Source organism: Pseudophryne corroboree, chromosome 5 (assembly GCF_028390025.1).
Source record: "Pseudophryne corroboree isolate aPseCor3 chromosome 5, aPseCor3.hap2, whole genome shotgun sequence".
In the NCBI taxonomy this organism is placed as follows: Eukaryota; Metazoa; Chordata; class Amphibia; order Anura; family Myobatrachidae; genus Pseudophryne; species Pseudophryne corroboree.
Genome location: NC_086448.1, coordinates 851,609,940 through 851,627,994, shown reverse-complemented (window position 1 = coordinate 851,627,994; position 18,055 = coordinate 851,609,940). Strand labels below are relative to the sequence as shown.

The 18,055-nt window shown below is 52.6% G+C and overlaps 1 protein-coding gene across 1 annotated transcript in view; it reads right to left on the bottom strand.

The window, feature by feature from the left end:
• The window catches only part of LOC134928696 (zinc finger protein 436-like), a 222,520-nt gene that overhangs the window by 50,822 nt on the left and 153,643 nt on the right, over positions 1–18,055 (bottom strand). Inside the window, exon 4 of the mRNA XM_063924713.1 lies at positions 11,642–11,734. Coding sequence (XP_063780783.1) covers positions 11,642–11,734 — 93 coding nt within the window. The remainder of the gene's footprint in view (positions 1–11,641; positions 11,735–18,055) is intronic.

Genomic DNA, 18,055 nt, shown 5'->3' with positions numbered 1-18,055 from the left:
AGTAGTATGCTGATTACCCCTGTGCTTCCTGACATCTCAGCTGTACTGTGTACTGAGACCTGTGCTGCTGATTGTTACCTGTGCTCTGTTGTAGCTTCTCAGTGACTGTCTATACCCGCATCTCCTCTGGCTCGTTACTGTCTATCTCTTACAGTGGCTGCCTGCTCCTAGTAGTACGCTGATTACCCCTGTGCTTCCTGACATCTCAGCTGTAGTGTGTACTGAGACCTGTGCTGCTGATTGTTACCTGTGATCTGTTGTAGCTTCTCAGTGACTGTCTATACCTGCATCTCCTCTGGCTCGTTACTGTCTATCTCTTACAGTGTTTGTCTGCTCCTAGTAGTACGCTGATTACCCCTGTGCTTCCTGACATCTCAGCTGTACTGTGTACTGAGACCTGTGCTGCTGATTGTTACCTGTGCTCTGTTGTAGCTTCTCAGTGACTGTCTATACCCGCATCTCCTCTGGCTCGTTACTGTCTATCTCTTACAGTGGCTGCCTGCTCCTAGTAGTACGCTGATTACCCCTGTGCTTCCTGACATCTCAGCTGTAGTGTGTACTGAGACCTGTGCTGCTGATTGTTACCTGTGCTCTGTTGTAGCTTCTCAGTGACTGTCTATACCCACATCTCCTCTGGCACGTTACTGTCTATCTCTTACAGTGGCTGCCTGCTCCTAGTAGCACTCTGATTACCCCTGTGCTTCCTGACATCTCCCCTGTAGTGTGTACTGAGACCTGTGCTGCTGATTGTTACCTGTGCTCTGTTGTAGCTTCTCAGTGACTGTCTATACCCACATCTCCTCTGGCACGTTACTGTCTATCTCTTACAGTGGCTGCCTGCTCCTAGTAGTACGCCGATTACCCCTGTGCTTCCTGACATCTCAGCTGTAGTGTTTACTGAGACCTGTGCTGCTGATTGTTACCTGTGCTCTGTTGTAGCTTCTCAGTGACTGTCTATACCCGCATCTCCTCTGGCTCGTTACTGTCTATCTCTTACAGTGGCTTCCTGCTCCTAGTAGTATGCTGATTACCCCTGTGCTTCCTGACATCTCAGCTGTACTGTGTACTGAGACCTGTGCTGCTGATTGTTACCTGTGCTCTGTTGTAGCTTCTCAGTGACTGTCTATACCTGCATCTCCTCTGGCTCGTTACTGTCTATCTCTTACAGTGGCTGCCTGCTCCTAGTAGTACTCTGATTACCCCTGTGCTTCCTGACATCTCCCCTGTAGTATGTACTGAGACCTGTGCTGCTGATTGTTACCTGTGCTCTGTTGTAGCTTCTCAGTGACTGTCTGTACCCGCATCTCCTCTGGCTCGTTGCTGTCTATCTCTTACAGTGGCTTCCTGCTCCTAGTAGTACGCTGATTACCCATGTGCTTCCTGACATCTCAGCTGTAGTGTGTACTGAGACCTGTGCTGCTGATTGTTACCTGTGATCTGTTGTAGCTTCTCAGTGACTGTCTATACCCGCATCTCCTCTGGCTCGTTACTGTCTATCTCTTACAGTGGCTGCCTGCTCCTAGTAGTACGCTGATTACCCCTGTGCTTCCTGACATCTCAGCTGTACTGTGTACTGAGACCTGTGCTGCTGATTGTTACCTGTGCTCTGTTGTAGCTTCTCAGTGACTGTCTATACCCACATCTCCTCTGGCTCGTTACTGTCCATCTCTTACAGTGGCTTCCTGCTCCTAGTAGTACGCTGAATACCCATGTGCTTCCTGACATCTCCCCTGTAGTGTGTACTGAGACCTGTGCGGCTGATTGTTACCTGTGCTCTGTTATAGCTTCTCAGTGACTGTCTATACCCGCATCTCCTCTGGCTCGTTACTGTCTATCTCTTACAGTGGCTGCCTGCCCCTAGTAGTACGCTGATTACCCCTGTGCTTCCTGACATGTCCCCTGTAGTGTGTACTGAGACCTGTGCTGCTGATTGTTACCTGTGCTCTGTTGAAGCTTCTCAGTGACTGTCTATACCCGCATCTCCTCTGGCTCGTTACTGTCTATCTCTTACAGTGTCTGCCTGCTCCTAGTAGTACTCTGATTACCCCTGTGCTTCCTGACATCTCCCCTGTAGTGTGTACTGAGACCTGTGCTGCTGATTGTTACCTGTGCTCTGTTGTAGCTTCTCAGTGACTGTCTATACCCGCATCTCCTCTGGCTCGTTACTGTCTATCTCTTACAGTGGCTGCCTGCTCCTAGTAGTACACTGATTACCCCTGTGCTTCCTGACATCTCCCCTGTAGTGTGTACTGAGACCTGTGCTGCTGATTGTTACCTGTGCTCTGTTGTAGCTTCTCAGTGACTGTCTATACCCGCATCTCCTCTGGCTCGTTACTGTCTATCTCTTACAGTGGCTGCCTGCTCCTAGTAGTACGCTGATTACCCCTGTGCTTCCTGACATCTCCCCTGTAGTATGTACTGAGATCTGTGCTGCTGATTGTTACCTGTGCTCTGTTGTAGCTTCTCAGTGACTGTCTATACCCGCATCTCCTCTGGCTCGTTACTGTCTATCTCTTACAGTGGCTGCCTGCTCCTAGTAGTACGCTGATTACCCCTGTGCTTCCGGACATCTCAGCTGTACTGTGTACTGAGACCTGTGCTGCTGATTGTTACCTGTGCTCTGTTGTAGCTTCTCAGTGACTGTCTATACCCGCATCTCCTCTGGCTCGTTACTGTCTATCTCTTACAGTGGCTGCCTGCTCCTAGTAGTACGCTGATTACCCCTGTGCTTCCTGACATCTCAGCTGTAGTGTGTACTGATACCTGTGCTGCTGATTGTTACCTGTGCTCTGTTGTAGCTTCTCAGTGACTGTCTATACCCGCATCTCCTCTGGCTCGTTACTGTCTATCTCTTACAGTGGCTTCCTGCTCCTAGTAGTACGCTGATTACCCCTGTGCTTCCTGACATCTCCCCTGTAGTGTGTACTGAGACCTGTGCTGCTGGTTGTTACCTGTGCTCTGTTGTAGCTTCTCAGTGACTGTCTATACCCGCATCTCCTCTGGCTCGTTACTGTCTATCTCTTACAGTGGCTGCCTGCTCCTAGTAGTACGCTGATTACCCCTGTGCTTCCTGACATCTCCCCTGTAGTGTGTACTGAGACCTGTGCTGCTGATTGTTACCTGTGCTCTGTTGTAGCTTCTCAGTGACTGTCTATACCCGCATCTCCTCTGGCTCGTTACTGTCTATCTCTTACAGTAGCTGCCTGCTCCTAGTAGTACGCCGATTACCCCTGTGCTTCCTGACATCTCAGCTGTAGTGTTTACTGAGACCTGTGCTGCTGATTGTTACCTGTGCTCTGTTGTAGCTTCTCAGTGACTGTCTATACCTGCATCTCCTCTGGCTCGTTACTGTCTATCTCTTACAGTGGCTGCCTGCTCCTAGTAGTACTCTGATTACCCCTGTGCTTCCTGACATCTCCCCTGTAGTATGTACTGAGACCTGTGCTGCTGATTGTTACCTGTGCTCTGTTGTAGCTTCTCAGTGACTGTCTATACCCGCATCTCCTCTAGCTCGTTACTGTCTATATCTTACAGTGGCTGCCTGCTCCTAGCAGTACGCTGATTACCCCTGTGCTTCCTGACATCTCAGCTGTAGTGTGTACTGAGACCTGTGCTGCTGATTGTTACCTGTGCTCTGTTGTAGCTTCTCAGTGACTGTCTATACCCGCATCTCCTCTGGCTCGTTACTGTCTATCTCTTACAGTGGCTTCCTGCTCCTAGTAGTACGCTGATTACCCCTGTGCTTCCTGACATCTCAGCTGTACTGTGTACTGAGACCTGTGCTGCTGATTGTTACCTGTGCTCTGTTGTAGCTTCTCAGTGACGGTCTATACCCACATCTCCTATGGCTCGTTACTGTCTATCTCTTACAGTGGCTGCCTGCTCCTAGTAGTACGCTGATTACCCCTGTGCTTCCTGACATCTCAGCTGTACTGTGTACTGAGACTTGTGCTGCTGATTGTTACCTGTGCTCTGTTGTAGCTTCTCAGTGACTGTCTATACCCACATCTCCTCTGGCTCGTTACTGTCTATCTCTTACAGTGGCTTCCTGCTCCTAGTAGTACGCTGATTACCCATGTGCTTCCTGACATCTCAGCTGTAGTGTGTACTGAGACCTGTGCTGTTGATTGTTACCTGTGATCTGTTGTAGCTTCTCAGTGACTGTGTATACCCGCATCTCCTCTGGCTCGTTACTGTCTATCTCTTACAGTGGCTGCCTGCTCCTAGTAGTACGCTGATTACCCCTGTGCTTCCTGACATCTCCCCTGTAGTATGTACTGAGATCTGTGCTGCTGATTGTTACCTGTGCTCTGTTGTAGCTTCTCAGTGACTGTCTATACCCGCATCTCCTCTGGCTCGTTACTGTCTATCTCTTACAGTGGCTGCCTGCTCCTAGTAGTACGCTGATTACCCCTGTGCTTCCTGACATCTCAGTTGTAGTGTGTACTGATAACTGTGCTGCTGATTGTTACCTGTGCTCTGTTGTAGCTTCTCAGTGACTGTCTATACCCGCATCTCCTCTGGCTCGTTACTGTCTATCTCTTACAGTGGCTGCCTGCTCCTAGTAGTACGCTGATTACCCCTGTGCTTCCTGACATCTCAGCTGTAGTGTGTACTGATACCTGTGCTGCTGATTGTTACCTGTGCTCTGTTGTAGCTTCTCAGTGACTGTCTATACCCGCATCTCCTCTGGCTCGTTACTGTCCATCTCTTACAGTGGCTTCCTGCTCCTAGTAGTACGCTGATTACCCCTGTGCTTCCTGACATCTCCCCTGTAGTGTGTACTGAGACCTGTGCTGCTGGTTGTTACCTGTGCTCTGTTGTAGCTTCTCAGTGACTGTCTATACCCGCATCTCCTCTGGCTCATTACTGTCTATCTCTTACAGTGGCTGCCTGCTCCTAGTAGTACGCTGATTACCCCTGTGCTTCCTGACATCTCCCCTGTAGTGTGTACTGAGACCTGTGCTGCTGATTGTTACCTGTGCTCTGTTGTAGCTTCTCAGTGACTGTCTATACCCACATCTCCTCTGGCACGTTACTGTCTATCTCTTACAGTGGCTGCCTGCTCCTAGTAGTACGCCGATTACCCCTGTGCTTCCTGACATCTCAGCTGTAGTGTTTACTGAGACCTGTGCTGCTGATTGTTACCTGTGCTCTGTTGTAGCTTCTCAGTGACTGTCTATACCCGCATCTCCTCTGGCTCGTTACTGTCTATCTCTTACAGTGGCTTCCTGCTCCTAGTAGTATGCTGATTCCCCCTGTGCTTCCTGACATCTCAGCTGTACTGTGTACTGAGACCTGTGCTGCTGATTGTTACCTGTGCTCTGTTGTAGCTTCTCAGTGACTGTCTATACCCGCATCTCCTCTAGCTCGTTACTGTCTATATCTTACAGTGGCTGCCTGCTCCTAGTAGTACTCTGATTACCCCTGTGCTTCCTGACATCTCCCCTGTAGTATGTACTGAGACCTGTGCTGCTGATTGTTACCTGTGCTCTGTTGTAGCTTCTCAGTGACTGTCTATACCCGCATCTCCTCTAGCTCGTTACTGTCTATATCTTACAGTGGCTGCCTGCTCCTAGTAGTACGCTGATTACCCCTGTGCTTCCTGACATCTCAGCTGTAGTGTGTACTGAGACCTGTGCTGCTGATTGTTACCTGTGCTCTGTTGTAGCTTCTCAGTGACTGTCTATACCCGCATCTCCTCTGGCTCGTTACTGTCTATCTCTTACAGTGGCTTCCTGCTCCTAGTAGTACGCTGATTACCCCTGTGCTTCCTGACATCTCAGCTGTACTGTGTACTGAGACCTGTGCTGCTGATTGTTACCTGTGCTCTGTTGTAGCTTCTCAGTGACGGTCTATACCCACATCTCCTATGGCTCGTTACTGTCTATCTCTTACAGTGGCTGCCTGCTCCTAGTAGTACGCTGATTACCCCTGTGCTTCCTGACATCTCAGCTGTACTGTGTACTGAGACCTGTGCTGCTGATTGTTACCTGTGCTCTGTTGTAGCTTCTCAGTGACTGTCTATACCCACATCTCCTCTGGCTCGTTACTGTCTATCTCTTACAGTGGCTTCCTGCTCCTAGTAGTACGCTGATTACCCATGTGCTTCCGGACATCTCAGCTGTACTGTGTACTGAGACCTGTGCTGCTGATTGTTACCTGTGCTCTGTTGTAGCTTCTCAGTGACTGTCTATAACCGCATCTCCTCTGGCTCGTTACGGTCTATCTCTTACAGTGGCTGCCTGCTCCTAGTAGTACGCTGATTACCCCTGTGCTTCCTGACATCTCAGCTGTAGTGTGTACTGAGACCTGTGCTGCTGATTGTTACCTGTGCTCTGTTGTAGCTTCTCAGTGACTGTCTATACCCACATCTCCTCTGGCACGTTATTGTCTATCTCTTACAGTGGCTGCCTGCTCCTAGTAGTACGCTGATTACCCCTGTGCTTCCTGACATCTCAGCTGTAGTGTTTACTGAGACCTGTGCTGCTGATTGTTACCTGTGCTCTGTTGTAGCTTCTCAGTGACTGTCTATACCCGCATCTCCTCTGGCTCGTTACTGTCTATCTCTTACAGTGGCTTCCTGCTCCTAGTAGTATGCTGATTACCCCTGTGCTTCCTGACATCTCAGCTGTACTGTGTACTGAGACCTGTGCTGCTGATTGTTACCTGTGCTCTGTTGTAGCTTCTCAGTGACTGTCTATACCTGCATCTCCTCTGGCTCGTTACTGTCTATCTCTTACAGTGGCTGCCTGCTCCTAGTAGTACTCTGATTACCCCTGTGCTTCCTGACATCTCCCCTGTAGTATGTACTGAGACCTGTGCTGCTGATTGTTACCTGTGCTCTGTTGTAGCTTCTCAGTGACTGTCTATACCCGCATCTCCTCTAGCTCGTTACTGTCTATATCTTACAGTGGCTGCCTGCTCCTAGTAGTACGCTGATTACCCCTGTGCTTCCTGACATCTCAGCTGTAGTGTGTACTGAGACCTGTGCTGCTGATTGTTACCTGTGCTCTGTTGTAGCTTCTCAGTGACTGTCTATACCCGCATCTCCTCTGGCTCGTTACTGTCTATCTCTTACAGTGGCTTCCTGCTCCTAGTAGTACGCTGATTACCCCTGTGCTTCCTGACATCTCAGCTGTACTGTGTACTGAGACCTGTGCTGCTGATTGTTACCTGTGCTCTGTTGTAGCTTCTCAGTGACGGTCTATACCCACATCTCCTATGGCTCGTTACTGTCTATCTCTTACAGTGGCTGCCTGCTCCTAGTAGTACGCTGATTACCCCTGTGCTTCCTGACATCTCAGCTGTAGTGTGTACTGAGACCTGTGCTGCTGATTGTTACCTGTGATCTGTTGTAGCTTCTCAGTGACTGTCTATACCCGCATCTCCTCTGGCTCGTTACTGTCTATCTCTTACAGTGGCTGCCTGCTCCTAGTAGTACGCTGATTACCCCTGTGCTTCCTGACATCTCAGCTGTACTGTGTACTGAGACCTGTGCTGCTGATTGTTACCTGTGCTCTGTTGTAGCTTCTCAGTGACTGTCTATACCTGCATCTCCTCTGGCTTGTTACTGTCTATCTCTTACAGTGTCTGTCTGCTCCTAGTAGTACGCTGATTACCCCTGTGCTTCCTGACATCTCCCCTGTAGTGTGTACTGAGACCTGTGCTGCTGATTGTTACCTGTGCTCTGTTATAGCTTCTCAGTGACTGTCTATACCTGCATCTCCTCTGGCTCGTTACTGTCTATCTCTTACAGTGGCTGCCTGCCCCTAGTAGTACGCTGATTACCCCTGTGCTTCCTGACATGTCCCCTGTAGTGTGTACTGAGACCTGTGCTGCTGATTGTTACCTGTGCTCTGTTGAAGCTTCTCAGTGACTGTCTATACCCGCATCTCCTCTGGCTCGTTACTGTCTATCTCTTACAGTGTCTGCCTGCTCCTAGTAGTACGCTGAATACCCCTGTGCTTCCTGACATCTCCCCTGTAGTATGTACTGAGATCTGTGCTGCTGATTGTTACGTGTTCTCTGTTGTAGCTTCTCAGTGACTGTCTATACCCGCATCTCCTCTGGCTCGTTACTGTCTATCTCTTACAGTGGCTGCCTGCTCCTAGTAGTACGCTGATTACCCCTGTGCTTCCGGACATCTCAGCTGTACTGTGTACTGAGACCTGTGCTGCTGATTGTTACCTGTGCTCTGTTGTAGCTTCTCAGTGACTGTCTATAACCGCATCTCCTCTGGCTCGTTACTGTCTATCTCTTACAGTGGCTGCCTGCTCCTAGTAGTACGCTGATTACCCCTGTGCTTCCTGACATCTCAGCTGTAGTGTGTACTGATAACTGTGCTGCTGATTGTTACCTGTGCTCTGTTGTAGCTTCTCAGTGACCGTCTATACCCGCATCTCCTCTGGCTCGTTACTGTCTATCTCTTACAGTGGCTTCCTGCTCCTAGTAGTACGCTGATTACCCATGTGCTTCCTGACATCTCAGCTGTAGTGTGTACTGAGACCTGTGCTGCTGATTGTTACCTGTGATCTGTTGTAGCTTCTCAGTGACTGTCTATACCCGCATCTCCTCTGGCTCGTTACTGTCTATCTCTTACAGTGGCTGCCTGCTCCTAGTAGTACGCTGATTACCCCTGTGCTTCCTGACATCTCAGCTGTACTGTGTACTGAGACCTGTGCTGCTGATTGTTACCTGTGCTCTGTTGTAGCTTCTCAGTGACTGTCTATACCTGCATCTCCTCTGGCTTGTTACTGTCTATCTCTTACAGTGTCTGTCTGCTCCTAGTAGTACGCTGATTACCCCTGTGCTTCCTGACATCTCCCCTGTAGTGTGTACTGAGACCTGTGCTGCTGATTGTTACCTGTGCTCTGTTATAGCTTCTCAGTGACTGTCTATACCTGCATCTCCTCTGGCTCGTTACTGTCTATCTCTTACAGTGGCTGCCTGCCCCTAGTAGTACGCTGATTACCCCTGTGCTTCCTGACATGTCCCCTGTAGTGTGTACTGAGACCTGTGCTGCTGATTGTTACCTGTGCTCTGTTGAAGCTTCTCAGTGACTGTCTATACCCGCATCTCCTCTGGCTCGTTACTGTCTATCTCTTACAGTGTCTGCCTGCTCCTAGCAGTACGCTGATTACCCCTGTGCTTCCTGACATCTCCCCTGTAGTATGTACTGAGATCTGTGCTGCTGATTGTTACGTGTTCTCTGTTGTAGCTTCTCAGTGACTGTCTATACCCGCATCTCCTCTGGCTCGTTACTGTCTATCTCTTACAGTGGCTGCCTGCTCCTAGTAGTACGCTGATTACCCCTGTGCTTCCGGACATCTCAGCTGTACTGTGTACTGAGACCTGTGCTGCTGATTGTTACCTGTGCTCTGTTGTAGCTTCTCAGTGACTGTCTATAACCGCATCTCCTCTGGCTCGTTACTGTCTATCTCTTACAGTGGCTGCCTGCTCCTAGTAGTACGCTGATTACCCCTGTGCTTCCTGACATCTCAGCTGTAGTGTGTACTGATAACTGTGCTGCTGATTGTTACCTGTGCTCTGTTGTAGCTTCTCAGTGACTGTCTATACCCGCATCTCCTCTGGCTCGTTACTGTCTATCACTTACAGTGGCTGCCTGCTCCTAGTAGTACGCTGATTACCCCTGTGCTTCCTGACATCTCCCCTGTAGTGTGTACTGAGACCTGTGCTGCTGGTTGTTACCTGTGCTCTGTTGTAGCTTCTCAGTGACTGTCTATACCCGCATCTCCTCTGGCTCGTTACTGTCTATCTCTTACAGTGGCTGCCTGCTCCTAGTAGTACGCTGATTACCCCTGTGCTTCCTGACATCTCAGCTGTAGAGTGTACTGATACCTGTGCTGCTGGTTGTTACCTGTGCTCTGTTGTAGCTTCTCAGTGACTGTCTATACCCGCATCTCCTCTGGCTCGTTACTGTCTATCTCTTACAGTGGCTGCCTGCTCCTAGTAGTACGCTGATTACCCCTGTGCTTCCTGACATCTCAGCTGTACTGTGTACTGAGACCTGTGCTGCTGATTGTTACCTGTGCTCTGTTGTAGCTTCTCAGTGACTGTCTATACCCGCATCTCCTCTGGCTCGTTACTGTCTATCTCTTACAGTGGCTGCCTGCTCCTAGTAGTACGCTGATTACCCCTGTGCTTCCTGACATCTCCCCTGTAGTATGTACTGAGATCTGTGCTGCTGATTGTTACGTGTTCTCTGTTGTAGCTTCTCAGTGACTGTCTATACCCGCATCTCCTCTGGCTCGTTACTGTCTATCTCTTACAGTGGCTGCCTGCTCCTAGTAGTACGCTGATTACCCCTGTGCTTCCGGACATCTCAGCTGTACTGTGTACTGAGACCTGTGCTGCTGATTGTTACCTGTGCTCTGTTGTAGCTTCTCAGTGACTGTCTATAACCGCATCTCCTCTGGCTCGTTACTGTCTATCTCTTACAGTGGCTGCCTGCTCCTAGTAGTACGCTGATTACCCCTGTGCTTCCTGACATCTCAGCTGTAGTGTGTACTGATAACTGTGCTGCTGATTGTTACCTGTGCTCTGTTGTAGCTTCTCAGTGACTGTCTATACCCGCATCTCCTCTGGCTCGTTACTGTCTATCTCTTACAGTGGCTGCCTGCTCCTAGTAGTACGCTGATTACCCCTGTGCTTCCTGACATCTCCCCTGTAGTGTGTACTGAGACCTGTGCTGCTGGTTGTTACCTGTGCTCTGTTGTAGCTTCTCAGTGACTGTCTATACCCGCATCTCCTCTGGCTCGTTACTGTCTATCTCTTATAGTGGCTGCCTGCTCCTAGTAGTACGCTGATTACCCCTGTGCTTCCTGACATCTCAGCTGTAGAGTGTACTGATACCTGTGCTGCTGGTTGTTACCTGTGCTCTGTTGTAGCTTCTCAGTGACTGTCTATACCCGCATCTCCTCTGGCTCGTTACTGTCTATCTCTTACAGTGGCTGCCTGCTCCTAGTAGTACGCTGATTACCCCTGCGCTTCCTGACATCTCAGCTGTAGAGTGTACTGATACCTGTGCTGCTGGTTGTTACCTGTGCTCTGTTGTAATTTTGTGTAATGATAAGCTCTGTGCCCCCTGTATTGTTCTAATGTCTGCCGTATGTACGGCGCTGCCAAACACTTGTGGCGCCTTATAAATAAATTGTAATAATAATAATAATAATCATATTAAACACACAGAGAATCCCAAATAAATCCAATGACGTGGCAGATGCGACTACGCCAGAAGACACAACTGTGCAACTCAGAATCAGACCCTCTATGTTCTCATATTCCAGACATTTCTGATAATGTGTATGAGGCATCGTGTGAATGACCACCATATGCTATACCGATGTTTGCGCAGCTGAGCCTACTCTGATGAATCACCGACTGTAGTCGCAGTGGGAGTGACTGACATCAGTGTGCAGGTCTGGGAGGTAACAGGGAGCGGACAGCGTGTAACGGATGTTGCCGATGGTGCGTCTCTGTACACATCCAGCTGCTGCGTCCTGCGCAGTAATGCTGCACATTTTTTTATCCACCTCTGAATCAGTCTGCTTATCTGTGGAGATTTACAGGATCTGCAGAAATACCAGGAGAGAACTGGAGCGCGCTCGCCATGTCTTACCAATATAGCTGTACTCCTTCAAGACAGATGGCGGGAGAGACGCTACATTGTCCTCTTCCTCTTCTTTTATAACAATATTCAACACAGGTTTATCTGATGAAGGATAAAACCATGAGATTCACATATGTCCTGTCATCAGACTGGCGTCCAATCAACAATTCCCTCCATAAAATGTCAGTAACTGGCCCTCTCACACTCCCCATCACCCTCCATCCCTCTCACACTCCCCATCACCCTCCCCATCCATTCCTCTCACACTCCCCATCGCCCTCCATCCCTCTCACACTCCCCATCGCCCTCCATTCCTCTCACACTCCCCATCCCCCTCCAACCCACTCATACTCCCCATCCCCCTCACAATCCCCATCGCCCTCCATCCGTCTCACACTCCCCATCCCCCTCATACTCCCCATCGCCCTCCATCCCTCTCATACTCCCCATCACCCTCCATCCCTCTCGTACTCCCCATCTCTCTCACACTACCCATCTCCCACCATCCCTCTCATACTCCCCATCTCTCTCCATCCCTCTCATACTCCCCATCTCTCTCCACCCCTCTCACACTCCCAATCACCCTCCATCCATCCCTCTCATACTCCCCATCCCACTCTATCCCTCTCATACTCCCCATCGCCCTCCATCCCTCTCATACTCCCCATCTCTCTCCATCCCTTTCACACTACCCATCTCCCTCCATCCCTCTCATACTCCCCATCTCTCTCCATCTCTCTCATACTCCCCATCCCTCTCGTACTCCCCATCACCCTCCATCCCTCTCATACTCCCCATCGGCCTCCATCCCTCTCATACTCCCCATCTCTCTCCATCTCTCTCATACTCCCCATCCCTCTCGTACTCCCCATCACCCTCCATCCCTCTCATACTCCCCATCGGCCTCCATCCCTCTCATACTCCACATCCCCCTCCAACCCACTCACACTCCCCAACCCCCTCACAATCCCCATCGCCCTCCATCCCTCTCACACTCCCCATCCCCCTCATACTCCCCATCGCCCTCCATCCCTCTCATACTCCCCATCGCCCTCCATCCCTCTCGTACTCCCCATCTCTCTCCATCCCTCTCATACTCCCCATCTCTCTCACACTCTTCATCACCCTCCATCCCTCTCACACTCCCCATCCATCCCTCTCATACTCCCCATCGCCCTCCATCCCTCTCATACTCCCCATCCCCCTCCATCCCTCTCATACTCCCCATCCCCCTCTATCCCTCTCATACTCCCCATCGCCCTCCATCCCTCTCATACTCCCCATCCCCCTCCATCCCTCTCATACTCCCCATCCCCCTCTATCCCTCTCATACTCCCCATCGCCCTCCATCCCTCTCATACTCCCCATCGCCCTCCATCCCTCTCACACTCCCCATCCATCCCTCTCATACTCCCCATCGCCCTCCATCCCTCTCATACTCCCCATCTCTCTCCATCCCTCTCACACTACCCATCTCCCTCCATCCCTCTCATACTCCCCATCTCTCTCCATCCCTCTCATACTCCCCATCTCTCTCCATCCCTCTCATACTCCCCATCTCTCTCCATCCCTCTCGTACTCCCCATCACCCTCCATCCCTCTCATACTCCCCATCGGCCTCCATCCCTCTCATACTCCCCATCCCCCTCCATCCCTCTCGTACTCCCCATCCCCCTCCATCCCTCTCGTACTCCCCATCTCTCTCATACTCCCCATCTCTCTCCATCACTCTCATAATCCCCATCCCTCTCATACTCCCCATCCCCCTCCAACCCTCTCACACTCCCCATCCCCCTCCAACCCTCTCACACTCCCCATCCCCCTCCAACCCTCTTCATACACCCCATCCCCCTCCATCCCTCTCATACTCCCCATCCCTCTCATACTCCCCATCCCCCTCCATCCCTCTCACACTCCCCATCGCCCTCCATCCCTCTCACACTCCCCATCGCCCTTCATCCCTCTCACACTCCCCATCGCCCTCCATCCCTCTCACACTCCCCATCCATCCCTCTCATACCCCCCATCCCCCTTCATCCCTCTCATATTCCCCATCTCTCTCATACTCCCCATCACCCTCCATCCCTCTCATACTCCCCATCGCCCTCCATCCCTCTCATACTCCCCATCTCTCTCATACACCCCATCCCCCTCCATCCCTCTCATACTCCCCATCCCCCTCCATCCCTCTCATACTCCCCATCGCCCTCCATCCCTCTCATACTCCCCATCCCCCTCATACTCCCCATCGGCCTCCATCCCTCTCATACTCCCCATCGGCCTCCATCCCTCTCATACTCCCCATCCCCCTCATACTCCCCATCGCCCTCCATCCCCCTCATACTCCCCATCGCCCTCCATCCCTCTCATACTCCCCATCGCCCTCCATCCCTCTCATACTCCCCATCGCCCTCCATCCCTCTCATACTCCCCATCGGCCTCCATCCCTCTCATACTCCCCATCGGCCTCCATCCCTCTCATACTCCCCATCGGCCTCCATCCCTCTTATACTCCCCATCCCCCTCCATCCCTCTCATACTCCCCATCCCCCTCCATCCCTCTCATACTCCCCATCGCCCTCCATCCCTCTCACACTCCCCATCCCTCTCACACTCCCCATCTCTCTCCATCCCTCTCACACTCCCCATCTCTCTCCATCCCTCTCACACTCCCCATCTCTCTCCATCCCTCTCACACTCCCCATCCCCCTCCAACCCACTCACACTCCCCATCTCTCTCCATCCCTCTCATACTCCCCATCGGCCTCCATCCCTCTCATACTCCCCATTGCCCTCCATCCCTCTCACACTCCCCATCCCCCTCCAACCCACTCACACTCCCCATCTCTCTCTGCATCCCTCTAATACTCCCCATCGCCCTCCATCCCTCTCATACTCCCCATCTCTCTCCATCCCTCTCATACTCCCCATCTCCCTCCATCCCTCACATACTCCCCATCTCCCTCCATCCCTCTCATACTCCCCATCCCCCTTCATCCCTCTCATATTCCCCATCTCTCTCCATCCCTCTCATACTCCCCATCGGCCTCCATCCCTCTCACACTCCACATCGCCCTCCATCCCTCTCATACTCCCCATCTCCCTCCATCCCTCTCATACTCCCCATCGGCCTCCATCCCTCTCATACTCCCCATCTCCCTCCATCCCTCTCATACTCCCCATCCCCCTTCATCCCTCTCATATTCCCCATCTCTCTCCATCCCTCTCATACTCCCCATCGGCCTCCATCCCTCTCACACTCCCCATCTCTCTCATACTTCCCATACCCCTCCATCCCTCTCACACTCCCCATCTCTCTCCATCCCTCTCGTACTCCCCATCCCCCTCCATCCCTCTCATACTCCCCATCGCCCTCCATCCCTCTCACACTCCCCATCTCTCTCCATCCCTCTCACACTCCCCATCTCTCTCCATCCCTCTCACACTCCCCATCTCTCTCCATCCCTCTCACACTCCCCATCTCTCTCCATCCCTCTCACACTCCCCATCTCTCTCCATCCCTCTCACACTCCCCATCGCCCTCCATCCCTCTCACACTCCCCATCGCCCTCCATCCCTCTCACACTCCCCATCCCCCTCCAACCCACTCACACTCCCCATCCCTCTCATACTCCCCATCGGCCTCCATCCCTCTCATACTCCCCATTGCCCTCCATCCCTCTCACACTCCCCATCCCCCTCCAACCCACTCACACTCCCCATCTCTCTCTGCATCCCTCTAATACTCCCCATCGCCCTCCATCCCTCTCATACTCCCCATCTCTCTCCATCCCTCTCATACTCCCCATCTCCCTCTCATACTCCCCATCCCCCTTCATCCCTCTCATATTCCCCATCTCTCTCCATCCCTCTCATACTCCCCATCGGCCTCCATCCCTCTCACACTCCCCATCGCTCTCCATCCCTCTCATACTCCCCATCTCCCTCCATCCCTCTCATACTCCCCATCGGCCTCCATCCCTCTCATACTCCCCATCTCCCTCCATCCCTCTCATACTCCCCATCCCCCTTCATCCCTCTCATATTCCCCATCTCTCTCATACTCCCCATCGTCCTCCATCCCTCTCATACTCCCCATCGGCCTCCATCCCTCTCACACTCCCCATCTCTCTCATACTCCCCATCTCTCTCCATCACTCTCATAATCCCCATCCCTCTCATACTCCCCATCCCCCTCCAACCCTCTCACACTCCCCATCCCCCTCCAACCCTCTCACACTCCCCATCCCCCTCCAACCCTCTTCATACACCCCATCCCCCTCCATCCCTCTCATACTCCCCATCCCTCTCATACTCCCCATCCCCCTCCATCCCTCTCACACTCCCCATCGCCCTCCATCCCTCTCACACTCCCCATCGCCCTTCATCCCTCTCACACTCCCCATCGCCCTCCATCCCTCTCACACTCCCCATCCATCCCTCTCATACCCCCCATCCCCCTTCATCCCTCTCATATTCCCCATCTCTCTCCATCCCTCTCATACTCCCCATCACCCTCCATCCCTCTCATACTCCCCATCGCCCTCCATCCCTCTCATACTCCCCATCTCTCTCATACACCCCATCCCCCTCCATCCCTCTCATACTCCCCATCCCCCTCCATCCCTCTCATACTCCCCATCGCCCTCCATCCCTCTCATACTCCCCATCCCCCTCATACTCCCCATCGGCCTCCATCCCTCTCATACTCCCCATCGGCCTCCATCCCTCTCATACTCCCCATCCCCCTCATACTCCCCATCGCCCTCCATCCCCCTCATACTCCCCATCGCCCTCCATCCCTCTCATACTCCCCATCGCCCTCCATCCCTCTCATACTCCCCATCGCCCTCCATCCCTCTCATACTCCCCATCGGCCTCCATCCCTCTCATACTCCCCATCGGCCTCCATCCCTCTCATACTCCCCATCGGCCTCCATCCCTCTTATACTCCCCATCCCCCTCCATCCCTCTCATACTCCCCATCCCCCTCCATCCCTCTCATACTCCCCATCGCCCTCCATCCCTCTCACACTCCCCATCCCTCTCACACTCCCCATCTCTCTCCATCCCTCTCACACTCCCCATCTCTCTCCATCCCTCTCACACTCCCCATCCCCCTCCAACCCACTCACACTCCCCATCTCTCTCCATCCCTCTCATACTCCCCATCGGCCTCCATCCCTCTCATACTCCCCATTGCCCTCCATCCCTCTCACACTCCCCATCCCCCTCCAACCCACTCACACTCCCCATCTCTCTCTGCATCCCTCTAATACTCCCCATCGCCCTCCATCCCTCTCATACTCCCCATCTCTCTCCATCCCTCTCATACTCCCCATCTCCCTCCATCCCTCACATACTCCCCATCTCCCTCCATCCCTCTCATACTCCCCATCCCCCTTCATCCCTCTCATATTCCCCATCTCTCTCCATCCCTCTCATACTCCCCATCGGCCTCCATCCCTCTCACACTCCACATCGCCCTCCATCCCTCTCATACTCCCCATCTCCCTCCATCCCTCTCATACTCCCCATCGGCCTCCATCCCTCTCATACTCCCCATCTCCCTCCATCCCTCTCATACTCCCCATCCCCCTTCATCCCTCTCATATTCCCCATCTCTCTCCATCCCTCTCATACTCCCCATCGGCCTCCATCCCTCTCACACTCCCCATCTCTCTCATACTTCCCATACCCCTCCATCCCTCTCACACTCCCCATCTCTCTCCATCCCTCTCGTACTCCCCATCCCCCTCCATCCCTCTCATACTCCCCATCGCCCTCCATCCCTCTCACACTCCCCATCTCTCTCCATCCCTCTCACACTCCCCATCTCTCTCCATCCCTCTCACACTCCCCATCTCTCTCCATCCCTCTCACACTCCCCATCTCTCTCCATCCCTCTCACACTCCCCATCTCTCTCCATCCCTCTCACACTCCCCATCTCTCTCCATCCCTCTCACACTCCCCATCGCCCTCCATCCCTCTCACACTCCCCATCGCCCTCCATCCCTCTCACACTCCCCATCCCCCTCCAACCCACTCACACTCCCCATCCCTCTCATACTCCCCATCGGCCTCCATCCCTCTCATACTCCCCATTGCCCTCCATCCCTCTCACACTCCCCATCCCCCTCCAACCCACTCACACTCCCCATCTCTCTCTGCATCCCTCTAATACTCCCCATCGCCCTCCATCCCTCTCATACTCCCCATCTCTCTCCATCCCTCTCATACTCCCCATCTCCCTCCATCCCTCTCATACTCCCCATCCCCCTTCATCCCTCTCATATTCCCCATCTCTCTCCATCCCTCTCATACTCCCCATCGGCCTCCATCCCTCTCACACTCCCCATCGCTCTCCATCCCTCTCATACTCCCCATCTCCCTCCATCCCTCTCATACTCCCCATCGGCCTC